Source organism: Triticum dicoccoides, chromosome 2B, assembly GCF_002162155.2.
Source record: "Triticum dicoccoides isolate Atlit2015 ecotype Zavitan chromosome 2B, WEW_v2.0, whole genome shotgun sequence".
NCBI classification, from domain to species: Eukaryota; Viridiplantae; Streptophyta; class Magnoliopsida; order Poales; family Poaceae; genus Triticum; species Triticum dicoccoides.
This window is the reverse complement of record NC_041383.1, coordinates 68980115-68997868: the sequence shown is the minus strand read 5'-3', so window position 1 is coordinate 68997868 and position 17754 is coordinate 68980115. Positions and strand designations below refer to the sequence as shown.

Below are 17754 nucleotides of genomic sequence, written 5' to 3'. Positions count from 1 at the left end.
CGGCCTCGTCCCGCCCTGCGGGCGAGTGCTCGCTCGGGTGCGCCCGCACCCGCTGGACCAAACCTGCCAAGGCCCCTGGGGCCTATGACAGATGGGCCCCACGGCCCCAAAACGTTAAAAAAAAGAGAATATCAAAATAAATAAATAAATAATAATAATCATAAAATTAATTAATTAATTAATTAATTAAGGAATTAATTAAGTTAATTAATTATAATTAGGTTAACCTAATCACTAATTAACCTAATTAACTGTTAGTTAACTAAAACAGTGTATGACATGCGGGACCCACACGTCAGATTGACCCAGTCAACTCCCTGTTGACTGCTGACGTCATGCTGACATGACGTCAGCATACACTATTCTGGATAATGTTAGAATTAAATAGTTAAATAAATTCTAAAAATTAATAAAATCTTTAGAAAATCATATCTTTTAATCCGTAACTCGGATTAAAATATTTTCAACATGAAAGTTGCTCAGAACGACGAGACAAATCCGGATACGCAGTCCGTTCGTCCGCCACACACCCCTAACCTATCGAACTCGCAACTTTCCCCCTCCGGCTCCTCTGCCCGAAAACACGAAACACCGGGAATACTTTCCCGGATGTTTCCCCCCTTCACCGGTATCACCTACTACCGCGTTAGGGCACACCGAACACCGCGTATTGCCTTGATATATTTTGTGGTGCTTTGTTTGCTCCGTATTCATTATTTCTTCCCCCTCTTCTCTCCGGTAGACTACGAGACCGACGCTGCTGCTGACCAGTTCGACTACGGAGTTGACGACCCCTCTCTCTTGCCAGAGCAACCAGGCAAGCCCCCCCTTTGATCACCAAATATCGCCTACTCTTCTCTATACTGCTTGCATTAGAGTAGTGTAGCATGTTACTGCTTTCCGTTAATCCTATTCTGATGCATAGCCTGTCATTGCTGCTACAGTCATTGATACCTTACCCGCAATCCTAAATGCTTAGTATAGGATGCTAGTGTTCCATCAGTGGCCCTACACTCTTGTCCGTCTGCCATGCTATACTACTGGGCTGTGATCACTTCGGGAGGTGATCACGGGCATATACTATATACTTTACACTGTTGCATTACCTGTGATACTGTTCGGAGTTGGGGGCTGAAAGGACAGGTGGCTCCATCCCGGTAGAGGTGGGCCTAGGTTCCCGACGGCCCCCGACTGTTACTTTGTGGCGGAGCGGCAGGGCAGGTTGAGACCACCTAGGAGACAGGTGGGCCTGGCCTTGTTCGGCATTCGCGGATACTTAACACGCTTAACGAGATCTTGGTATTTGATCTGAGTCTGGCTACGAGCCTATACGCACTAACCATCTACGCGGGAGTAGTTATGGGTATCCCGACGTCGTGGTATCAGCCGAAGCACTTCAGACGTCAGCGACGGAGCGGCGCGCGCCGAATTGGACTGGAACGCCACTAGGCTAGGTCTGCTTTCGGCCGCGTACGCAACGTGCAGGTGTGCTATGGGCGATGGGCCCAGACCCCTGTGCGCTTAGGTTTAGACCGGTGTGCTGGCCTCTCTGTTTTGCCTAGGTGGGGCTGCGACGTGTTGATCTTCCGCGGCCGGGCATGACCCAGGAAAGTGTGTCCGGCCAAATGGGATCAAGCGTGTTGGGTTATGTGGTGCACCCCTGCAGGGAAGTTAATCTATTCGAATAGCTGTGATCTTCGGTAACAGGACGACTTGGAGTTGTACCTTGACCTTATGACAACTAGAACCGGATACTTAATAAAACACACCCTTCCAAGTTCCACAGACAACCCGGTGATCGCTTTTCTACAGGGCGACGAGGAGAGGATCGCCGGGTAGGATTATGCTATGCGATGCTACTGGAGATGCTACCTGGATATGCTACTTGGAGATGCTACTTGGAGGACTTCAATCTACTCTCTTCTACATGCTGCAAGACGGAGGCTGCCAGAAGCGTAGTCTTCGACAGGATTAGCTATCCCCCTCTTATTCTGGCATTCTGCAGTTCAGTCCACTGATATGGCCTCCTTACACATATACCCATGCATATGTAGTGTAGTTCCTTGCTTGCGAGTACTTTGGATGAGTACTCACGGTTGCTTTCCCCCCCCTTTTTCCCCTTTCCTTTCTTTCTGGTTGTCGCAACCAGATGCTGGAGTCCAGGAGCCAGGAGCCAGCGTCGACGACGACTACTACGTTGGAGGTGCCTACTACTACGTGCAGGCTGACGACGACGACCAGGAGTAGTTAGGAGTATCCCAGGCAGGAGGCCTGCGCCTCTTTCGATCTGTATCTCAGTTTGTGCTAGCCATCTTAGGGCAACTTGTTTAACTTATGTCTGTACTCAGATATGGTTGCTTCCGCTGACTCGTCTATGATCGAGCACTTGTATTCGAGCCCTCGAGGCCCCTGGCTTGTATTATGATGCTTGTATGACTTAATTTATTTGTAGAGTTGTGTTGTGATATCTTCCCGTGAGTCCCTGATCTTGATCGTACACATTTGCGTGCATGATTAGTGTACGATTAAACCGGGGGCGTCACAATCGACTAGGGTTCTGCAGTGATGGCGAGTTCGGTTTTAGGCGCGGGCTCGGGAACAGATGATGTTGAGGAGATGATGAAGAATCTGGGCCTAACAGAAGATGACTTAGAGGACGTGGTCTTTGAAGAGCAACAGATTCCATCGGATGCAGCCGTCAGGTGGATGGCAGTGGCAAGGGTTCATACACCGAAAGAGTACAACCAGTACTGGTTTTTCCACAATATGAGGGCTGCATGGGATCTGGCCTGGGAGGTAAAAATCCGACTGCTCGAGAGAATCTATACACAATGTAGTTCTCGTGCTTGGGTGATTGGGAGCATGTCATGGCCGAGGGGCCATGGACCTTCAAGGGCAATGCTGTGGTGATGGTGGAGTATGATGGATTTACAAAAGCTTTTGAGGTTAACCTTGACATGCTAGATATCTGGGTCCAAATACATGATTTGCCTGATGGTGAAAGCTCTGGCTGGAAAGATTGGGGAACTCATATATGCTGAACCCAAATCGCAAGATTTTGAAGGAAATTTTGTACGTGTCAGGGTGAAGATAAATGTTCATAAGCCACTCAAAAACGCGGTCTCTGTGGTGAAGGATGGCAAAAGGAAGATCTTCTTGGTTAAATATGAACGACTGCCAGACTGGTGTGCCGTGTGTGGCCATCTGGGACACCAATTCAAGGAACATGTTGATGGGGTTCATCCACCCCAAGCCTTGGTGTTCAAAAATCTGAGGGTGTCATGGTTCAGAGGCCTAGGACGTGGGCCAAGAGAAGGAAGAGGACGCGGCTGTCAGGGCCGCGGAAGGGGACGTGGACGTGGAGATGCATAGAGGAATCAACAGGACTAGCAGGGGCATGAACATGAAGATCTCGCAGGAGATGTCTCTATGGATGAAGCAGAAAATAACAGGAAAAGGGGTGCAAGGGTGACAAGCTCAACATCAGACACATTGGCAAGTAACCAGCTACTTTTGCCGCCACCAGGGCCTGTGACTAGCTCCCCATCGAAGCAAGAACCAAAGAGGACCAAGACGGCTCTAACCACCAGTGACATCCATGGTGAAGAACCTAGTTTAGAACATTGATAATGATGTGCGTTTGGCGGGCTCCCACGGGGAGTCGCGCCTAGCGCAATGAGTCTGTTATGTTGGAACCGTCGCGGGGCAGGCAAACCCGCGACAGTTCATGAGCTTCATGACCTCATGAGGCAGTATGCCCCCTCTATAGTTTGTATCCTTGAAACCCAAATATAGGGCTCCCGTGTGGATAATTTAGCTGGTTCTTTTGGTTTTAATAAAAGCTATGTTGTTAGTAGCAGAGGTAGAAGTGGATGTCTTGGAATTTTTTGGAATGATTCAATAAAGCTAGAAGTTATTGGTTATTCTGAGTATCATATTGATGAAATTGTGGATGATTTTGTTGGGGCTGAATGCAGAGTTACTTTTATATATGGAGAAGCCTAAGTCCCTGAAAGATACAAAACCTAGAACATGTTGAGGGGTATAGTTGGAATAAGTAACCTTCCATGGGCTGTAATAGGAGATTTCAATGAAGTCTTGCATGCACATGAACATGATGGTGTTGGGAACCGCAACCAAGCACAAATGGATGCGTTTAGGGATGCCCTTGATACATGTGGTCTGACGGATATTGGTTTCTGAGGAACAAACTGGACTTTTGAGAAAAAAGTGGCCGGAGGCACTTTCACCAGGGTGCGGTTGAATCGGTGTGTTGTAAACTCGGCGTGGTCGCTGGCGTTCCCTGGAGCCGAGCTAATCCATAGAACAGCTGCCTCCTCAGATCACCTTCCTATCAAGCTGAAGATCGATGTGCATGTGCCATGCAAGCGGGCCCCATGAAGCTGTAGATATGAATTAATGTCGAAACAGGATTCTGCGTTGAGTGAGCTGGTTGGAGATAGGTGGACAGCATCGGTGGGAGATTCTGTCGACACCCTGCATGCAAAACTCCAGCGATTGGCTGATGAGCTAACCATATGGGATAAAGAGCATTTTGGAAGTGTGCGTACTGAGATCCAACGCCTGAAGCTTGAACTTGATCGGTTGCATCAGTCCCCGATCAGAACAGATCAGAATCACATGGAGACCAAGATCTGCGATCGTTTAGTGGAACTTTACCATCGTGAGGAGATCCTTTGGAGGCAGAGGGCGCGGCTGGAATGGCTAGCCCACGGAGACAAAAACACGTACTTCTTTCATCTACGGGTTAGTCGACGAAGGAGAAAGAACCAAATTAAGGCTTTGCATCGCCCAGACGGACAGTTGACAGAGGATACATGGGAGATGGAAAACATGACAAATTCCTTTTACAAGGATCTTTACACATCCGAGGGGTGCAAAACATGGAACAGGTGTTGCAGACCGTCCCAACGAAAGTCACTAATGTGATGGATGACATGCTTAACGCACCCTATAGCCAGCAGGAGGTGAAGACGGTGATGTTTCAGATGTTCCCAATCAAAGCATCGGGTCCGGATGGCTTCCCTGCACATTTCTTCCAACGCCACTGGGACATATGTGGAGCCGAGGTTACGAAGGTGGTTCTGAGTATTGTGGATGGTTCAGAGACAGCTGAAAGCATAAACCAAACAGTACTGGTTCTTATCCCAAAGGTAAGGAATCCCACCCTTCTGCCACAATTTCGTCCTATAAGCTTGTGCAATGTCCTATACAAAATAGCATCGAAGGTGATCTCTAATAGGTTGAAGCTAGTGCTACCAGAGATAATTTCAGAAGAGCAGTCCGCTTTTGTCCCAGGCAGGCTCATCATGGGCAATATAATTACAACTTATGAATGTCTGCACTTCATGAAACGTAACAAAGCAAAGAAACATCAATCTGGTGCTTTGAAACTTGATATGATGAAGGCATATGACAGGGTTGAGTGGGCTTACCTGCGTGCTATCATGTTAAAGCTGGGCTTCACAGTTAAATGGGTGGATATTGTCACGAATCTGGTGAGTTCAGTGAGCTTTTCTGTCATGCTGAATGGGAAGAAACTCAAGGAGTTTAAGCCATCTCGTGGAATCCGGCAAGGGGATCCTATTTCACCATACTTGTTCTTATTGGCAGCAGAGGGCCTTTCGTGCCTCCTAAAATCAAAGAGTGAGTCATCAAACTTAAGTGGACTACAAGTGGCACCCTTGGCGCCACTAGTGAGCCATTTATTATTCGCAGATGATAGCCTGTTGTTCTTTAAGGCAAATAGTGTGGGAGCAAATGAGGTAAACCAGGTGCTGGATATTTATTGTCAAGCTTCGGGTCAGCGAATAAATTTTGGAAAGACCTCAATCTTTTTCAGCAAGGGAGTTCCAGATGCCATTCGACAGGAGATAAAAGAGGTCTTAAATGTACCTAATGAAACGTTGAATGAAAAGTACTTGGGCATGCCTTCTGATATTGGATCCTCGAGGAACGGTGCTTTCAAATACTTGAAGGACAGGCTTTGGAGCAAGATCCAAGGATGGATTGAGAGCACCCTGTCTAAAGTAGGTAAAGAAGTATTGGTCAAGGCGGCAGCGCAAGCTATACCTGTCTACTCCATGTCATGCTTTAAATTGCCTAGAGGTTTGTGTGAACACCTCAACATGCTTATAAGGAAATTTTGGTGGGGGAGCAAGAATGGCCAGCGCAAGCCACATTGGGTGTCCTGGAAGGAGATGACACAGCCAAAAGCCATGGGGGGATTAGGGTTCAAGGACATTGAGCTTTTTAACCTGGCCTTGTTGGCCAGGCAAGCATGGCGATTATTGCAAAATCCGGAATACCTTAGTGCTCGCATCTTAAAAAGTGTCTACTTTCCAACCACTTCAATTCTAGAGGCCACATTGGGCACTCATCCGAGTCAAATATGGAGAGCAATCATTGAGGGGCGGGACACGCTCAAGCAAGGCTTAATAAGAAGAATTGGTAATGGAGAGACAACTAGGATTTGGACTGAAAATTGGCTGCCTAGGGACGAGATGCTACGTCCATATGGGTGATTGACACCTAAACCACCATTGTACGTCTCAGAACTGATCGACCCAACCACGGCAACTTGGAACATGCAACATGTGAGGGAAGTGTTTCTGCCTTTTGATGCAAACATTATTGCTGGTATCCCATTATGCACCAGGAACATCTCGGACTTTTGGTGCTGGCATTTTGAGAAGCATGGTCAGTTTATGGTGAGATCAGCGTATAATATGCTCGTGGCGACCAGACAGCGAAGGGAGGCATGGCTTGAGAACTCAGCTGGCCCTTCAACTGGGTCTCAAGAGGAGAAATCATGGAAGACATTATGGAAGACACATGTTCCAGCAAAAGTACGGATGTTCCTTTGGCGATTATCCAAGCTCTCTCTGCCGACGGAAGATGTCCGGTCGCATCGTCACATGTCAACCTCATCAGGCTGTGGATTATGCGGTGCACTAGACTCATGGCGCCACTCACTCCTAGAGTGCACCACCTCTCGATGCACATGGGCCCTTGTAGAAGATGAAATTGGACAGTCCCTAGTGGCAAGTTCGGAACCAAACGCCAAACAATGGTTGTTTTCTCAGATGGAATGCTTCTCACATGAGTATTTTGTGAAGCTAGCAGTAACATTGTGGGTTGTTTGGTCAGCAAGAAGAAAGGCTATTCATGAAGGTATCTTTCAGAGCCCACATTCGGTGCATTCTTTTGTCACAAGATACACCAAGGAGTTAAAGTTAATTAAGGAAACGAAACCAGCTACTAATTCAAACTTTGCGGTGGCTCGGCCTCGAGCAACGCGGCCTCATGCACCTCCGGCTGGGTATGCTAAAATCCATGTAGATGCAACAGTCAGATCGGGCACTAAGGGGGCAGTAGCCGTAGTGTGCAGAGACCAGGAGGGTAATTTTTTGGGCAGTTCAGCTCTGGGCATACAAGGCGTGGACGACCCAGTTATTATGAAGTCGATTGCATGCAGGGAAGCACTGTGTGTCGTGGAAGATTTGCTCATCAATTAGTTCGTCATAGCATCCGATGCCAAACAAGTGGTCAGAGAAATAAACCAAGGGAGTCGAGGCAAGCATGGTGCGATCACCAGTGAGATTAAAGCTAGATCTTTCGCTTTTTCATGTAACTTTATTTTTAAGGGTCGAAGTAGTAATGTAGAAGCTCATAGATTAGTCAGATTTGCTCTAAATCTAGCTCCTGGGCGTCATGTGTGGTTTGGCCAGCCACATGATGTAAACATCATCCCACCTTCTGTGGTTTTCGACCAATAAAGTTCAGGCCTTACCCCTCATTTTTTTTAATTTAAGTAAGAAAGAGAAAAAGGTTTTAAGTGGGGGAGAAACCACTACTCCCAGGACGCGCGTCGCCGGGGATCGCCGGAGCTAGGGTTCCGACCGTCCGTCCGATGGCGGTAGCCCTCCCGCCGGCCTTCCCTCCGCACGGCCTCCCCCAGCCGGACGCTTCTGCCGGGGACATGGGCCCGCGCCTCCTGCAGGTGCGCGGGCTCCGCCGGCTGCCGCTCCACGAGCTCGTCCCCCGCCTCGCCGAGCTCCGCGCCGACGAGGCCGGCCCCGTGCGCAAGGTCGTCATCGAGTGAGTTCTCCCGCTCCTCTTATCCGGCCATTCCGTCGGGGCACTTCAGTGTTCTGCTCCGCTAGTCAGTTTCGTCCGCCACTTAACCCTACTGCCTCCTGCCAATTCGATTCGAGATAACTTAAATTGACAGTGAATTCAGCAACAAAAGTAGCAGTGAAGTTAACCAAATGTGTAGTTTCTGTTATAAGGGTTCTGGAGTTCTATACGTTGCAGTGGCCGATTACTCAAATGTGCAATTTATACTAGTACCAAATGCTAAGGTTTCATGTGGTGGAATGGCAGCTGAATGCTTTCTGTCATGATATTAGCTGATTTTCCTTTTAACACGTACTGAAATATGCTCATATCTTGGACTTATGTTTAATCCAACTCGTCCACCTGACATAGGATGATTGGTGAGATTGGGTCAAAGCACATGGTGTATATACCCGACATGATGCCCAGCCTGCTGGATCTTTTGAATGATGAGACGCCGGCGGTCGCAAGACAGGCTGTTAAAACAGGAACAGACTTATTTGCCAAAGTACTGCAAGAGCTCGTTATCCAGGTAACTCTTAACAGCAGCACCTATAAGAGTTGCCTGTGTGTGGACATTGGCTCATGTTGCTGTTTGCTGGTCCTAAATCCAGGGTTTGTTCTCAAGTGGTGGGATTGACGATTCACTCAAATCGTCATGGGAATGGATGCTCAAGCTTAAATCAGCGGTGTCGCTCATGGCATTCCAGGTAAGCCATTATACTCTTTGCATCCAGTTAATTGCATCATCTCGACTTACAGTTTCTTTCATTTGTGGCATCTCCATGTCAGCCTACCAGCAATGAAGGAGTCAGGTTGCTGGCTGTTAAGTTTGTTGAGAAAACAGTTCTTATGCACACCCCGGATCCTAATATCACATCTGATCCACCAACCCAAGCTACAGAAGGTAGAACATGTGCTCTACTACTTTATACAAATGGCCTGTTTTAAATTTGGATTTCCGGCATTATAAACTGTCAGCCCTTTGCAGATATGGGATTCAATATAGCATGGTTAAGGGGAGGTCACCCTCTGCTTAATGTTGGTGACCTAGCCATGGAAGCCAGCCAGAGCCTGGGACTGTTGCTAGAACAACTTAAGTCTCCTAAAATAAGATTACTCAGCACTTCGATGATCATTGTCTTCGTTACTAGGTTGGCCATTATATTTTTATTGTGCATGTGCGGTTTGTATCATCTTTCGAGCAAATAAATTTCCTGAAAGATGGTGCCGTGTCATTTCCTCATTCTGTTTGTAGAAAATTTTCAGGTTATAGTCCCTTACATTAGCATCTGTATATGTTCTGATAGTGTTTCTTACCTCATCTTCTAATATCAACTTCTCCCAGTCTCTCGGCTATTGCTCAAAGAAGGCCTTCCTTTTATGGACGCATACTGCCAGTTTTACTTTCTTTGGACCCAGCAAATACCATTATCAAAGTGCAAGTTCCAGGTGCATTCCATGCTTTGAAGAGTGCCATTGATGCATGCCTGAAATGTACACATTCAAGTGCTGAGCCGGTACTTCTTTTACCTTCTTGCAGTAAATTTTAAGATGCTATGTAAATAATATCTGTTTTGTCAAGGAACTTTTCTTGGTATGCATATGCTTTTTTCAGTAGTATATGACATGTCTCACTTCATGCTTACATTTTAAGAATCCGCTCTAGGTGCATTCTTACTAATTTGAAGTTATATTTTTCAGTGGCGAGCTCGTCTATTGGAAGCTCAAAATATTATAAACCAGGGAGATTCAATAGCTGCAAATGATTCAAATGCTGGTAGGAGTGCTGGAGACACGTCCAACAGGGCCGAGTCGTTGCCTCTGACAGTATGTACCTCTATATCTAAATTATATCTCTTCTGCAAATTCAAACCTTTGCAATGAGCCCCCCACCCACCCACATTGATTCAATCTATAAGTGTTTCAAAATAACTAAAAACTATATTTCTATGGCAGGAAACAAGCACTGACAACAGTAACAAGCGGAGTCTGGCTGATGACATGAATAATATTCTAGAAGATGATGGTCATTCCAGTAAAAGGGTCAAACAATCACATGATTCTCAGGAACATAGTGAAGAGGCAAACAAGAGAAATACTGAAGCAGCCTCTGTTGATTCATCATCCAATCAACCCACCCTTGCAAGAACTGAGAATTCTGAAGCTGTATATCAATTAATTGGTATGTTTGCTGCATTAGCTGCGCAAGGCGACAGAGCTGCTGGATCACTACAAATCCTGTCATCCAGTATCGCTGCTGACTTATTAGCAGAGGTTGTAATGGTTAACATGCAACACCTGCCAGTTTCTGGTCCTGAAGTAGATCAACGACAACATCCTTCAACTAGCCAGTCCTCTGTTGCTCCTAGTCGGAATATTCTTTCAGGTCGCTTTCCTATGTTAGAGGCTCTGTGGAAGGTAGTTTCTCTAGCTGTCCCTGCTTATTTTGTTAGATTTTCTTGTTTCATTTTGTTTATCGAATCCTCCATTGCAGACAATAAGTGAAACTGATCAAGCTGAAGCACCTCCAGCTAAGGATACTGCTCTGGTGACATCTGCTGCTGGTGAGATCATACCAGTTCTTGCCAGTTCTCCTGTTCCTTCTGCATTAAAAACACCGAAGGAGGAGGACATTAGTTCAGCAGTTCCACTAGATATAGAAACAGTAGAGGCTAAAGTGCCCACTGCAGATGCCACTGGATTATCGATGGAGATTCAGGAATCATCAGAAACTTCCCATGCTTCTACAGAACCTCAGGGAACCCAAGAACATTCTGGCAGTTTTGTTACTCCTTTGCCAGCTGACAATTCTTCAGTTGGTATCAGTTTGGCTCAATGTTCAGAAACTCGCAGTCCAAGCTCCTCTACTATTGACGGAAGCCAGTCACAGTTTTCATCTTTGAATGCCCCTACTTCACAGTATGTTCTTCCAAAATTGGTTGTGACTAATGTCGATCTGACCGATGAGGCTAAAGATCTCCTTCAAAAAGAAGCATTTCTGCGTATTCTTGAGAGAGATAAGCAAGTAGAGTCTGGTGGTTCGAAAGCTCGTCTTCCGTTGCTTTCTCACCTGAGTGTTGAGGTATTGATCACCATTCCTCTCATCGAGTACCATTCTTTGCCTTGAACTTTGCTTAATCGTATTTGTGTGCACCACTTTTTGGCTATTTAGAAATTTCAAATCAGTTTCCCTAGAAACACTGAACTGTTAGTTTTGCTCTAGTTTTTTGTAGACTGTACTATTGACATGCTCTCTCTATTTTACGGTATTTTCTCATGCAGTTTCCTTTGGAGTTGGACCCGTGGGAGCTTCTCAAAAAGCATGTACTATCTGACTATGTAAATAAGGAGGTAAGACTCGCATAAATGGTTTTCTGTAACTGTTATCTTAGTTATTTAGTTATGAACCAGGAAAGAACTGGATGACTAGTGATTTAATCCCAAAAAAGCCCAAATCAGAGCTTAGTCCTACTTAGGTGTCTGAACTAAGGTGGGAATTAGGTTCAGCCACCTGATATGTATATCCAGTCAAGTTTATTACTGGCAAGTACTTGCAGAGAATACTTGTCCTAGGAGCCGCCAATAGATACCCTGTCTGACAGCAGAGAATCAGACGCAACAAAGTACCAGTAGAATTACAAAAGAAGAAAAACAAATCCCCAGAACACGTCTGCCAAATGAAAACGAAAATAAATATATTTTTCATTATCACTTGCAATGATTTGTACTTTTCTAGATTTGTACCATGTCTATGATCTGTTTTTCAACCAATGACCCAGTGATTGAATAAGTGAACTAGTGAATAAGCATGTTACCATTCTTGTTCATCTATATATTGTTGGCTTGTTATGCATGTGTTCTTGATTTCATGTAGCAAGATTCGACAGACTGGTAGAAATTGTTATTATATCTTATATGATAATGTTTGCCATTTTATGTTTGGTGCAACTTTCCTAGTTTGTTTATGTGGCTACTTACATGGTTTCACTCGATATGCCTCCTCCAGTGATTTCTAACTCATCTTTCCTTGAGCAGGGACACGAGTTGACACTGGGCATCCTGAACAGGTTATATCGTGAGGCAGAACAGGATCAGGACTTCCTTTCATCTAGAACTGCAACATCAGTTTATGAATCATTTGTTCTGACAATAGTATGTCTCCTTAAAACTTTGGTAACTTTGACACAGCTACCTTTTGTTTGTATCATGGCCAACCATTTTCCTTTTTGCCTAGGCTGAAAATCTTCGTGATATGTTTCCGGCTTCAGATAGATCACTTGGCAAATTGCTTTGTGAGATGCCATACCTACCAGAAGGTGTATTAAAACTGCTAGAGGGTTTATGTTCTCCTGGAAATAATGAGAAGCAGGACAAGGATCTTCAGAGTGGTGACAGGGTAACTCAAGGTCTAAGTGCTGTCTGGAACCTTATCATGTTAAGACCTCCAAACCGGGACAGATGTCTGGACATTGCTTTGCAGGTGCTGTATGGATACCCTAATATAATACTGATAAATATTTTAACATATATGTGGGATATGCTTTCTTAGCCATATAGCTCTATTAATATCATCCGTCTGTTGAGCAGTTTTAACATGGTCCCTCTTACCTCCTCTTTTCACATGAGAGGTAGGAGTATATAATAGATCTGGGCCGTTGATTTCATTAAGTAACTCTTACCTTCTTACCTCCCATGTGAAAAGAGAAGGTAAGAGGGACCATGTTAAAATTGCTCCTGTCTGATTGAGTGATTGGTCGCTAACTGACAAGCGCACGTCTGGGACATCTGTTCTGACTTCTGATTTGGTGGTACAGTGTAAATAATAGCAAAAATATCATGGATTTCAGTTCCATTTTCTTTTGCATGTTTAGTAGCATTGTGAAGCACTAAGTCAATCTTAATCGCTTCTTTCGAGCATGGTTGAACACTAAAATGTAAGAAATGGTCAATCGTTTATATTTCCCTTTCACTTAGATGAGCTTTAGATTAAACTCTGAGCATGTAATTGCAGTGCCTAAAACTTCCACACTGGTTTGTTTTTATGATTAGTACAAATTTTCTGCTTCAAGTATAGTCTTTAGTGCCATTCCCTGTTTTCTTATGTCACTAAGTAGCAGTGTTTCTTGCAGAGTTCAATCAATCGTATAGATGAGGTCCGCATGAAGGCAATACGTTTGGTAATCCCTTAATCCTTCCTGCTTGTAAGAAAGGTGCACATATGTGATTTTGTTCACTTCATTTGTCATTCGGTAATAACAGGTAGCAAATAAACTATTTCCAATGGCAAGCATTTCCAAAAGGATTGAAGATTTTGCAAATGAAAAACTTAATTCAGTCCTGGAAGTGATTCCAGCAGCTGAATCTGCATCAGCTGCTGAAATGGGCACACCCGAGGTTCACCAGGTTTGCTTCCTGCTCTAATTTCTTTCACATATTCCTTTGCTGCTATCTGAACTAACCATGAATTTAGATGATTCTTAAATTGGATTCTGTTGTATATCATTATAAAGTTTATAAATAATCTCAAGAAAAACTGTTGAAAACAGAGAAAACATTGATAAACCAGTGTACTTTAGGCATGCAAATTTGGAACCTTTAGGGTAGCCTCTGACCCTACTTAGTTCAACCAAATGAACTAAAATTTCAAAAGTAGTGTGAATTCTGAAAGTTTAGTTCACTTTGTTGAACTAAGGAGGGTCGGAGGGTACCCTCAAGGTTCCAAGTTTGCATCCCTAAGTGTACTGCTGTAAATGAAAAGAGGTGCAAACATTATTAGTAGGATATGCAGGTGTCTTAATAATATATTGGCTTGGGATGTACTCTTAGCATCATAACTCTCATTGTTTCTGTTCCTTTCATAGCAAAATTTGGTTGACTTTCTGTTTTTGAAGGATGGTGGTTTAGAAAATGTATCCTCGGTAGCAGATGCTCTAACTTTGATGTCGCTGTATTTTGCTCTGTGTACCAAGGTCAGTAGTTCTCCTTTGTAACCCTTTGTCTGACTATGTGAATTCTACTAACAGCATATGGTTTGTATCTTACTGCAGAAGCACTCCCTTCTCCGGCGTGTATTTGAAATATATGGCAGTCTTCCACAGGCTGCCAAACAGGTCTTGCATCCGACATTCTCTGTGATGCCATTAGATCTTATTCAATCTGCCATGGCTCGTTTTCTATAACATAAATTCTATGTTTTCCAGGCAGTTCACAGACAAGTACCCATTCTGATTCGCACGATACGTTCCTCTCCTGAACTTCTTGGTATCATCTCAGATCCACCAGCTGACTGTCGGGACCTACTCATGCAGGTGCAAGTTGTGTTTTTCTTTGCCTATTAAGATATGATGTCTTCTATTGATCAAAGTTCTACATTACATGTTTGGGAAAGAGGTTTCATGAAAATATAACTTGATCATTGAATTTCTTTCATTTGAATGCATTTGTATAATCCAAGATATTACATTGTCATGCAGGTTTTACAGACTCTCACTGATGTAGCAGTGCCCTCTCAAGATCTGATTTCTTCCATAAAGAACTTATATTCAAAAACTAAGGTTATCTATTTCTCTGTATCCGAGTTAAGCTTCAAGTTCTTGCTGACATTTATATGATCAGATTATGTGATTCTAATTTACAAAGCATTGTCTTCATTTTGCAGGATACTGAGTTCCTTTTCCCAGTCATGGCTCATCTGCCAAAAGATGAGGTTTTCTCTTTTTACATTCTTAGAACATTTAAGATATAAAAAATAATTAGCAGTATGTACTGTATGTCTACCTTTTTGTACTATAGAATGTATATGGTGGTTATACTTAATGAATAGCTGACGTAATAAGTCTGCACATGATAGCTGAAATGCTCACGTTATATTCAATTCAAGTTGAAACGGCAACATGTTGTGGGCGATGGTTAATGTTTTGAAAGAAAACTCATGCTCCAGTTGGTATTAGATTTATTTCTCGAACCAGTGGTTGTGGACCTTGACAGTAACTGACTTGGTTTATTGGTGGAGCAAAAATTTAAGCATTGTAGTCGAGATGCCACATGTATTCTGTAGGCATTGCTGCCAAGGTATAACTTATGTTTTGTATGTAGTTTCATGTTAGTTATTCTTCGTTTTGTCCTTTTTTCAGATTCTGTCTGTGTTTCCCAATATTGTTAATCTTCCGGTGGATAAGTTTCAAGTTGCCCTTTCTCGAATCCTGCAGGTTAGTTTTTTCTCTACTTTTTTTTTCCTTGGCTATGATTTGAAACATTATGCTGGTTCATCAATTGTAAGTTAGAAATACATGTAAAACTTCGTACCTTCAAGGTTTTCTTGGAAAACTTATTTAGCTCACTCTTGGACTTCTATTTCTCAAGTCACTTTAATATGCTTCGCCTTTTGTTTGTTTTAAGGTCTTTCCTCTTCTATGCAATGTTAATCATGCAGCATAACTTCCTACCTACTGCAGGGATCACCACAACATGGCCCTATTCTTGACCCATCAGAAATTTTGATTGCGATTCATGTAATAGATCCTGAAAAAGAAGGAATACCACTGAAAAAGGTCTGTTAGTTTTCCACTTCTCCATTTGTTAAAATGCACATCACTTGGCGAGTTAATCCGTTACACTGACGGAATGATAATTTATATTAATTTTCTGTAGGTCATGGATGCATGTGCTGCCTGCTTTGAGCAAAGGACAACATTCACTCAGCAAGTTTTGGCAAAAGCACTAAACCAACTGGTATCTATTTCTGGATATTATCACATTTTCCATTGTATGTGGCTATGTGCCTTATGATACGATAATCTGTTGGCTCTTTCCTCAAATCCTTTGTGTTTCCACAGGTTGAACAGATTCCCCTACCTTTGCTGTTCATGCGAACTGTTATGCAAGCGATAAGTGCATTTCCTGCCTTGGTAAGCCAATTGTGTGAACCCATTTTGTGTCAGAAATATGGCTTATGTACCTCATGCTCTAATCTAGCATGCGAGAGACTTCCCTGGCACGAAGTATATATGTGGATATGGATGATCTTGATGTGGTTTATGCATTATTATCATGCTGAAGTCAACAGTTCTCAGTTTTGCTCAAGTCAACAGCTCCCAGTTTTGCTGATTTGTTACCCGTTATATTGTAACCCGACAGTGAGACTTCCTTTCAGGTGGATTTTGTGATGGAGATCATGTCACGCCTTGTTAGCAAGCAGGTGCTCATTTTTGTGCGGGGCATGAATTCAGCTACAATGGTTTTTTTTTCATTTCTGACGCTTCAGTCATCATTTTGTCATGGTAGATATGGAAATATCCGAAGTTATGGGTAGGATTCCTGAAGTGTGCTATCCTGACAAAGCCTCAGTCCTATGGTGTGTTACTGCAGGTTTGTTCACTTCTCTTCTCCCGATACACCTACATGTGTTCTTTCTTATGCAAGAAAAGTTTCTAGGATGTGCATCAAGTGTTAGCTGTTCTTTTTTCATTTACGTACAAGAGGTACTAAAATTTTAGTAAAGAGTGCATCTTGTGTTGATAATGTATACTAAAATTTTAGCGAGTGCCACAAACAACTCTTTTTTTATCTAATAATTTAGTTCCAGAAACAAAAATGGTAACGTCCTAATAGTTGAAGGTTAAACTGCTGATTGATATTTACTTTCCTCATAAGCCTGCACCAGATTTCATAATTATTCCTGTTCAAAAATAGAAAAAGACTGTCATGTATCAAGACTTGTCCGTAACATCACACTCGGTTTGTCAGTTACCAGCTCCACAACTCGAAAACGCCCTGAATAAGAACCCTGTACTGAAGGCGCCCTTGGTCGAGCATGCCAGCCAGCCAAACGTGCGATCGACTCTCCCAAGGTTTGTGGCCTTGCTCTATTCATACGAGCTCAAGTGCTATACCATTTCAAACGCGTGGCGCTGGATCTGACCCGAGCCCATGCCTTTTTGGTGGCAGGTCTAGCTTGGTGGTTCTGGGCCTCGCTGAAGATCAACAGCAGCAGCCAGCACCCGAGGCGCAGAGCAGCCAGAACCAGGCCGCGGAGACCAGCAGCTCGGCCGCAGAGGCCACGACGGAAGTGACCCAGGAATCCTCCGCCGCCAGTTGACATTTCCCCTGCAGCGCCTGGTAAAAAATGGCTCCCACAGCTTCATTGACTATACTCTTGTTTGTTCGATCATCAGGAACGACTTTCTTTGTGCCTCTGTATTTCCTTCACGGAAGATACAGACATTGCGTACCGTTAATGATCCGGACTGATCGGTAATATATCGCAGGCCTTTTCTGTATTTGCTGCAACAGAATGGAGGCATTTGGCAGGCGACGAAGCGCTATCCGCATTAGCAGTACTGGGAAAGATGGCATGGAAAGACCATGTGGCGAAGCAATGTTTAGCTGCTGCGCGACTTGTATAAAACATTTATTACACTAAAAAAATTGAAAATAGTTGTAGGAGAAAGTTGTTGTTAGCCTTGTTGTCTATCTGTTTTGGGTAGCCTGTATTCCAGTCCACTAAAGTGGTATGTAGAACATTAAACAAGGTTTGTTGTCAAAATAAGTTCTGAATTTGTGTACTATCTTGTTCTATTAAGCTGTTCATAATATCGGTGCGTTTGAGCTCGA

General features: G+C 43.8%; 1 protein-coding gene across 1 annotated transcript; it reads left to right on the top strand.

Annotated features, from left to right (window-relative positions):
* Positions 1-7843: 7843 nt before the first annotated feature.
* LOC119362199 (symplekin-like) lies at positions 7844-17754 on the top strand. The gene is made up of 28 exons (XM_037627401.1): positions 7844-8121; positions 8512-8671; positions 8754-8849; positions 8932-9046; positions 9131-9293; positions 9488-9659; positions 9844-9969; positions 10099-10560; positions 10637-11224; positions 11425-11493; positions 12178-12294; positions 12377-12622; positions 13272-13319; positions 13402-13545; positions 14034-14111; positions 14190-14252; positions 14343-14450; positions 14616-14696; positions 14801-14848; positions 15276-15350; positions 15597-15692; positions 15793-15873; positions 15978-16049; positions 16295-16339; positions 16426-16509; positions 16888-16991; positions 17089-17259; positions 17409-17754. Exons 1-27 carry the CDS (start codon positions 7934-7936, stop codon positions 17237-17239), a joined length of 3780 nt encoding a protein of 1259 aa, XP_037483298.1. The 5' UTR covers positions 7844-7933; the 3' UTR covers positions 17240-17259; positions 17409-17754.

Excerpts from the sequence above, each read along its gene's own strand:
- LOC119362199 (XM_037627401.1), top strand. The coding sequence starts at position 7,934 with ATGGCGGTAGCCCTCCCGCCGGCCTTCCCTCCGCACGGCCTCCCCCAG. Across the intron at positions 13,546-14,033 it reads GCACACCCGAGGTTCACCAG|GATGGTGGTTTAGAAAATGT; the intron begins GTTTGCTTCCTG and ends CTGTTTTTGAAG. Across the intron at positions 14,451-14,615 it reads GTCGGGACCTACTCATGCAG|GTTTTACAGACTCTCACTGA; the intron begins GTGCAAGTTGTG and ends ATTGTCATGCAG.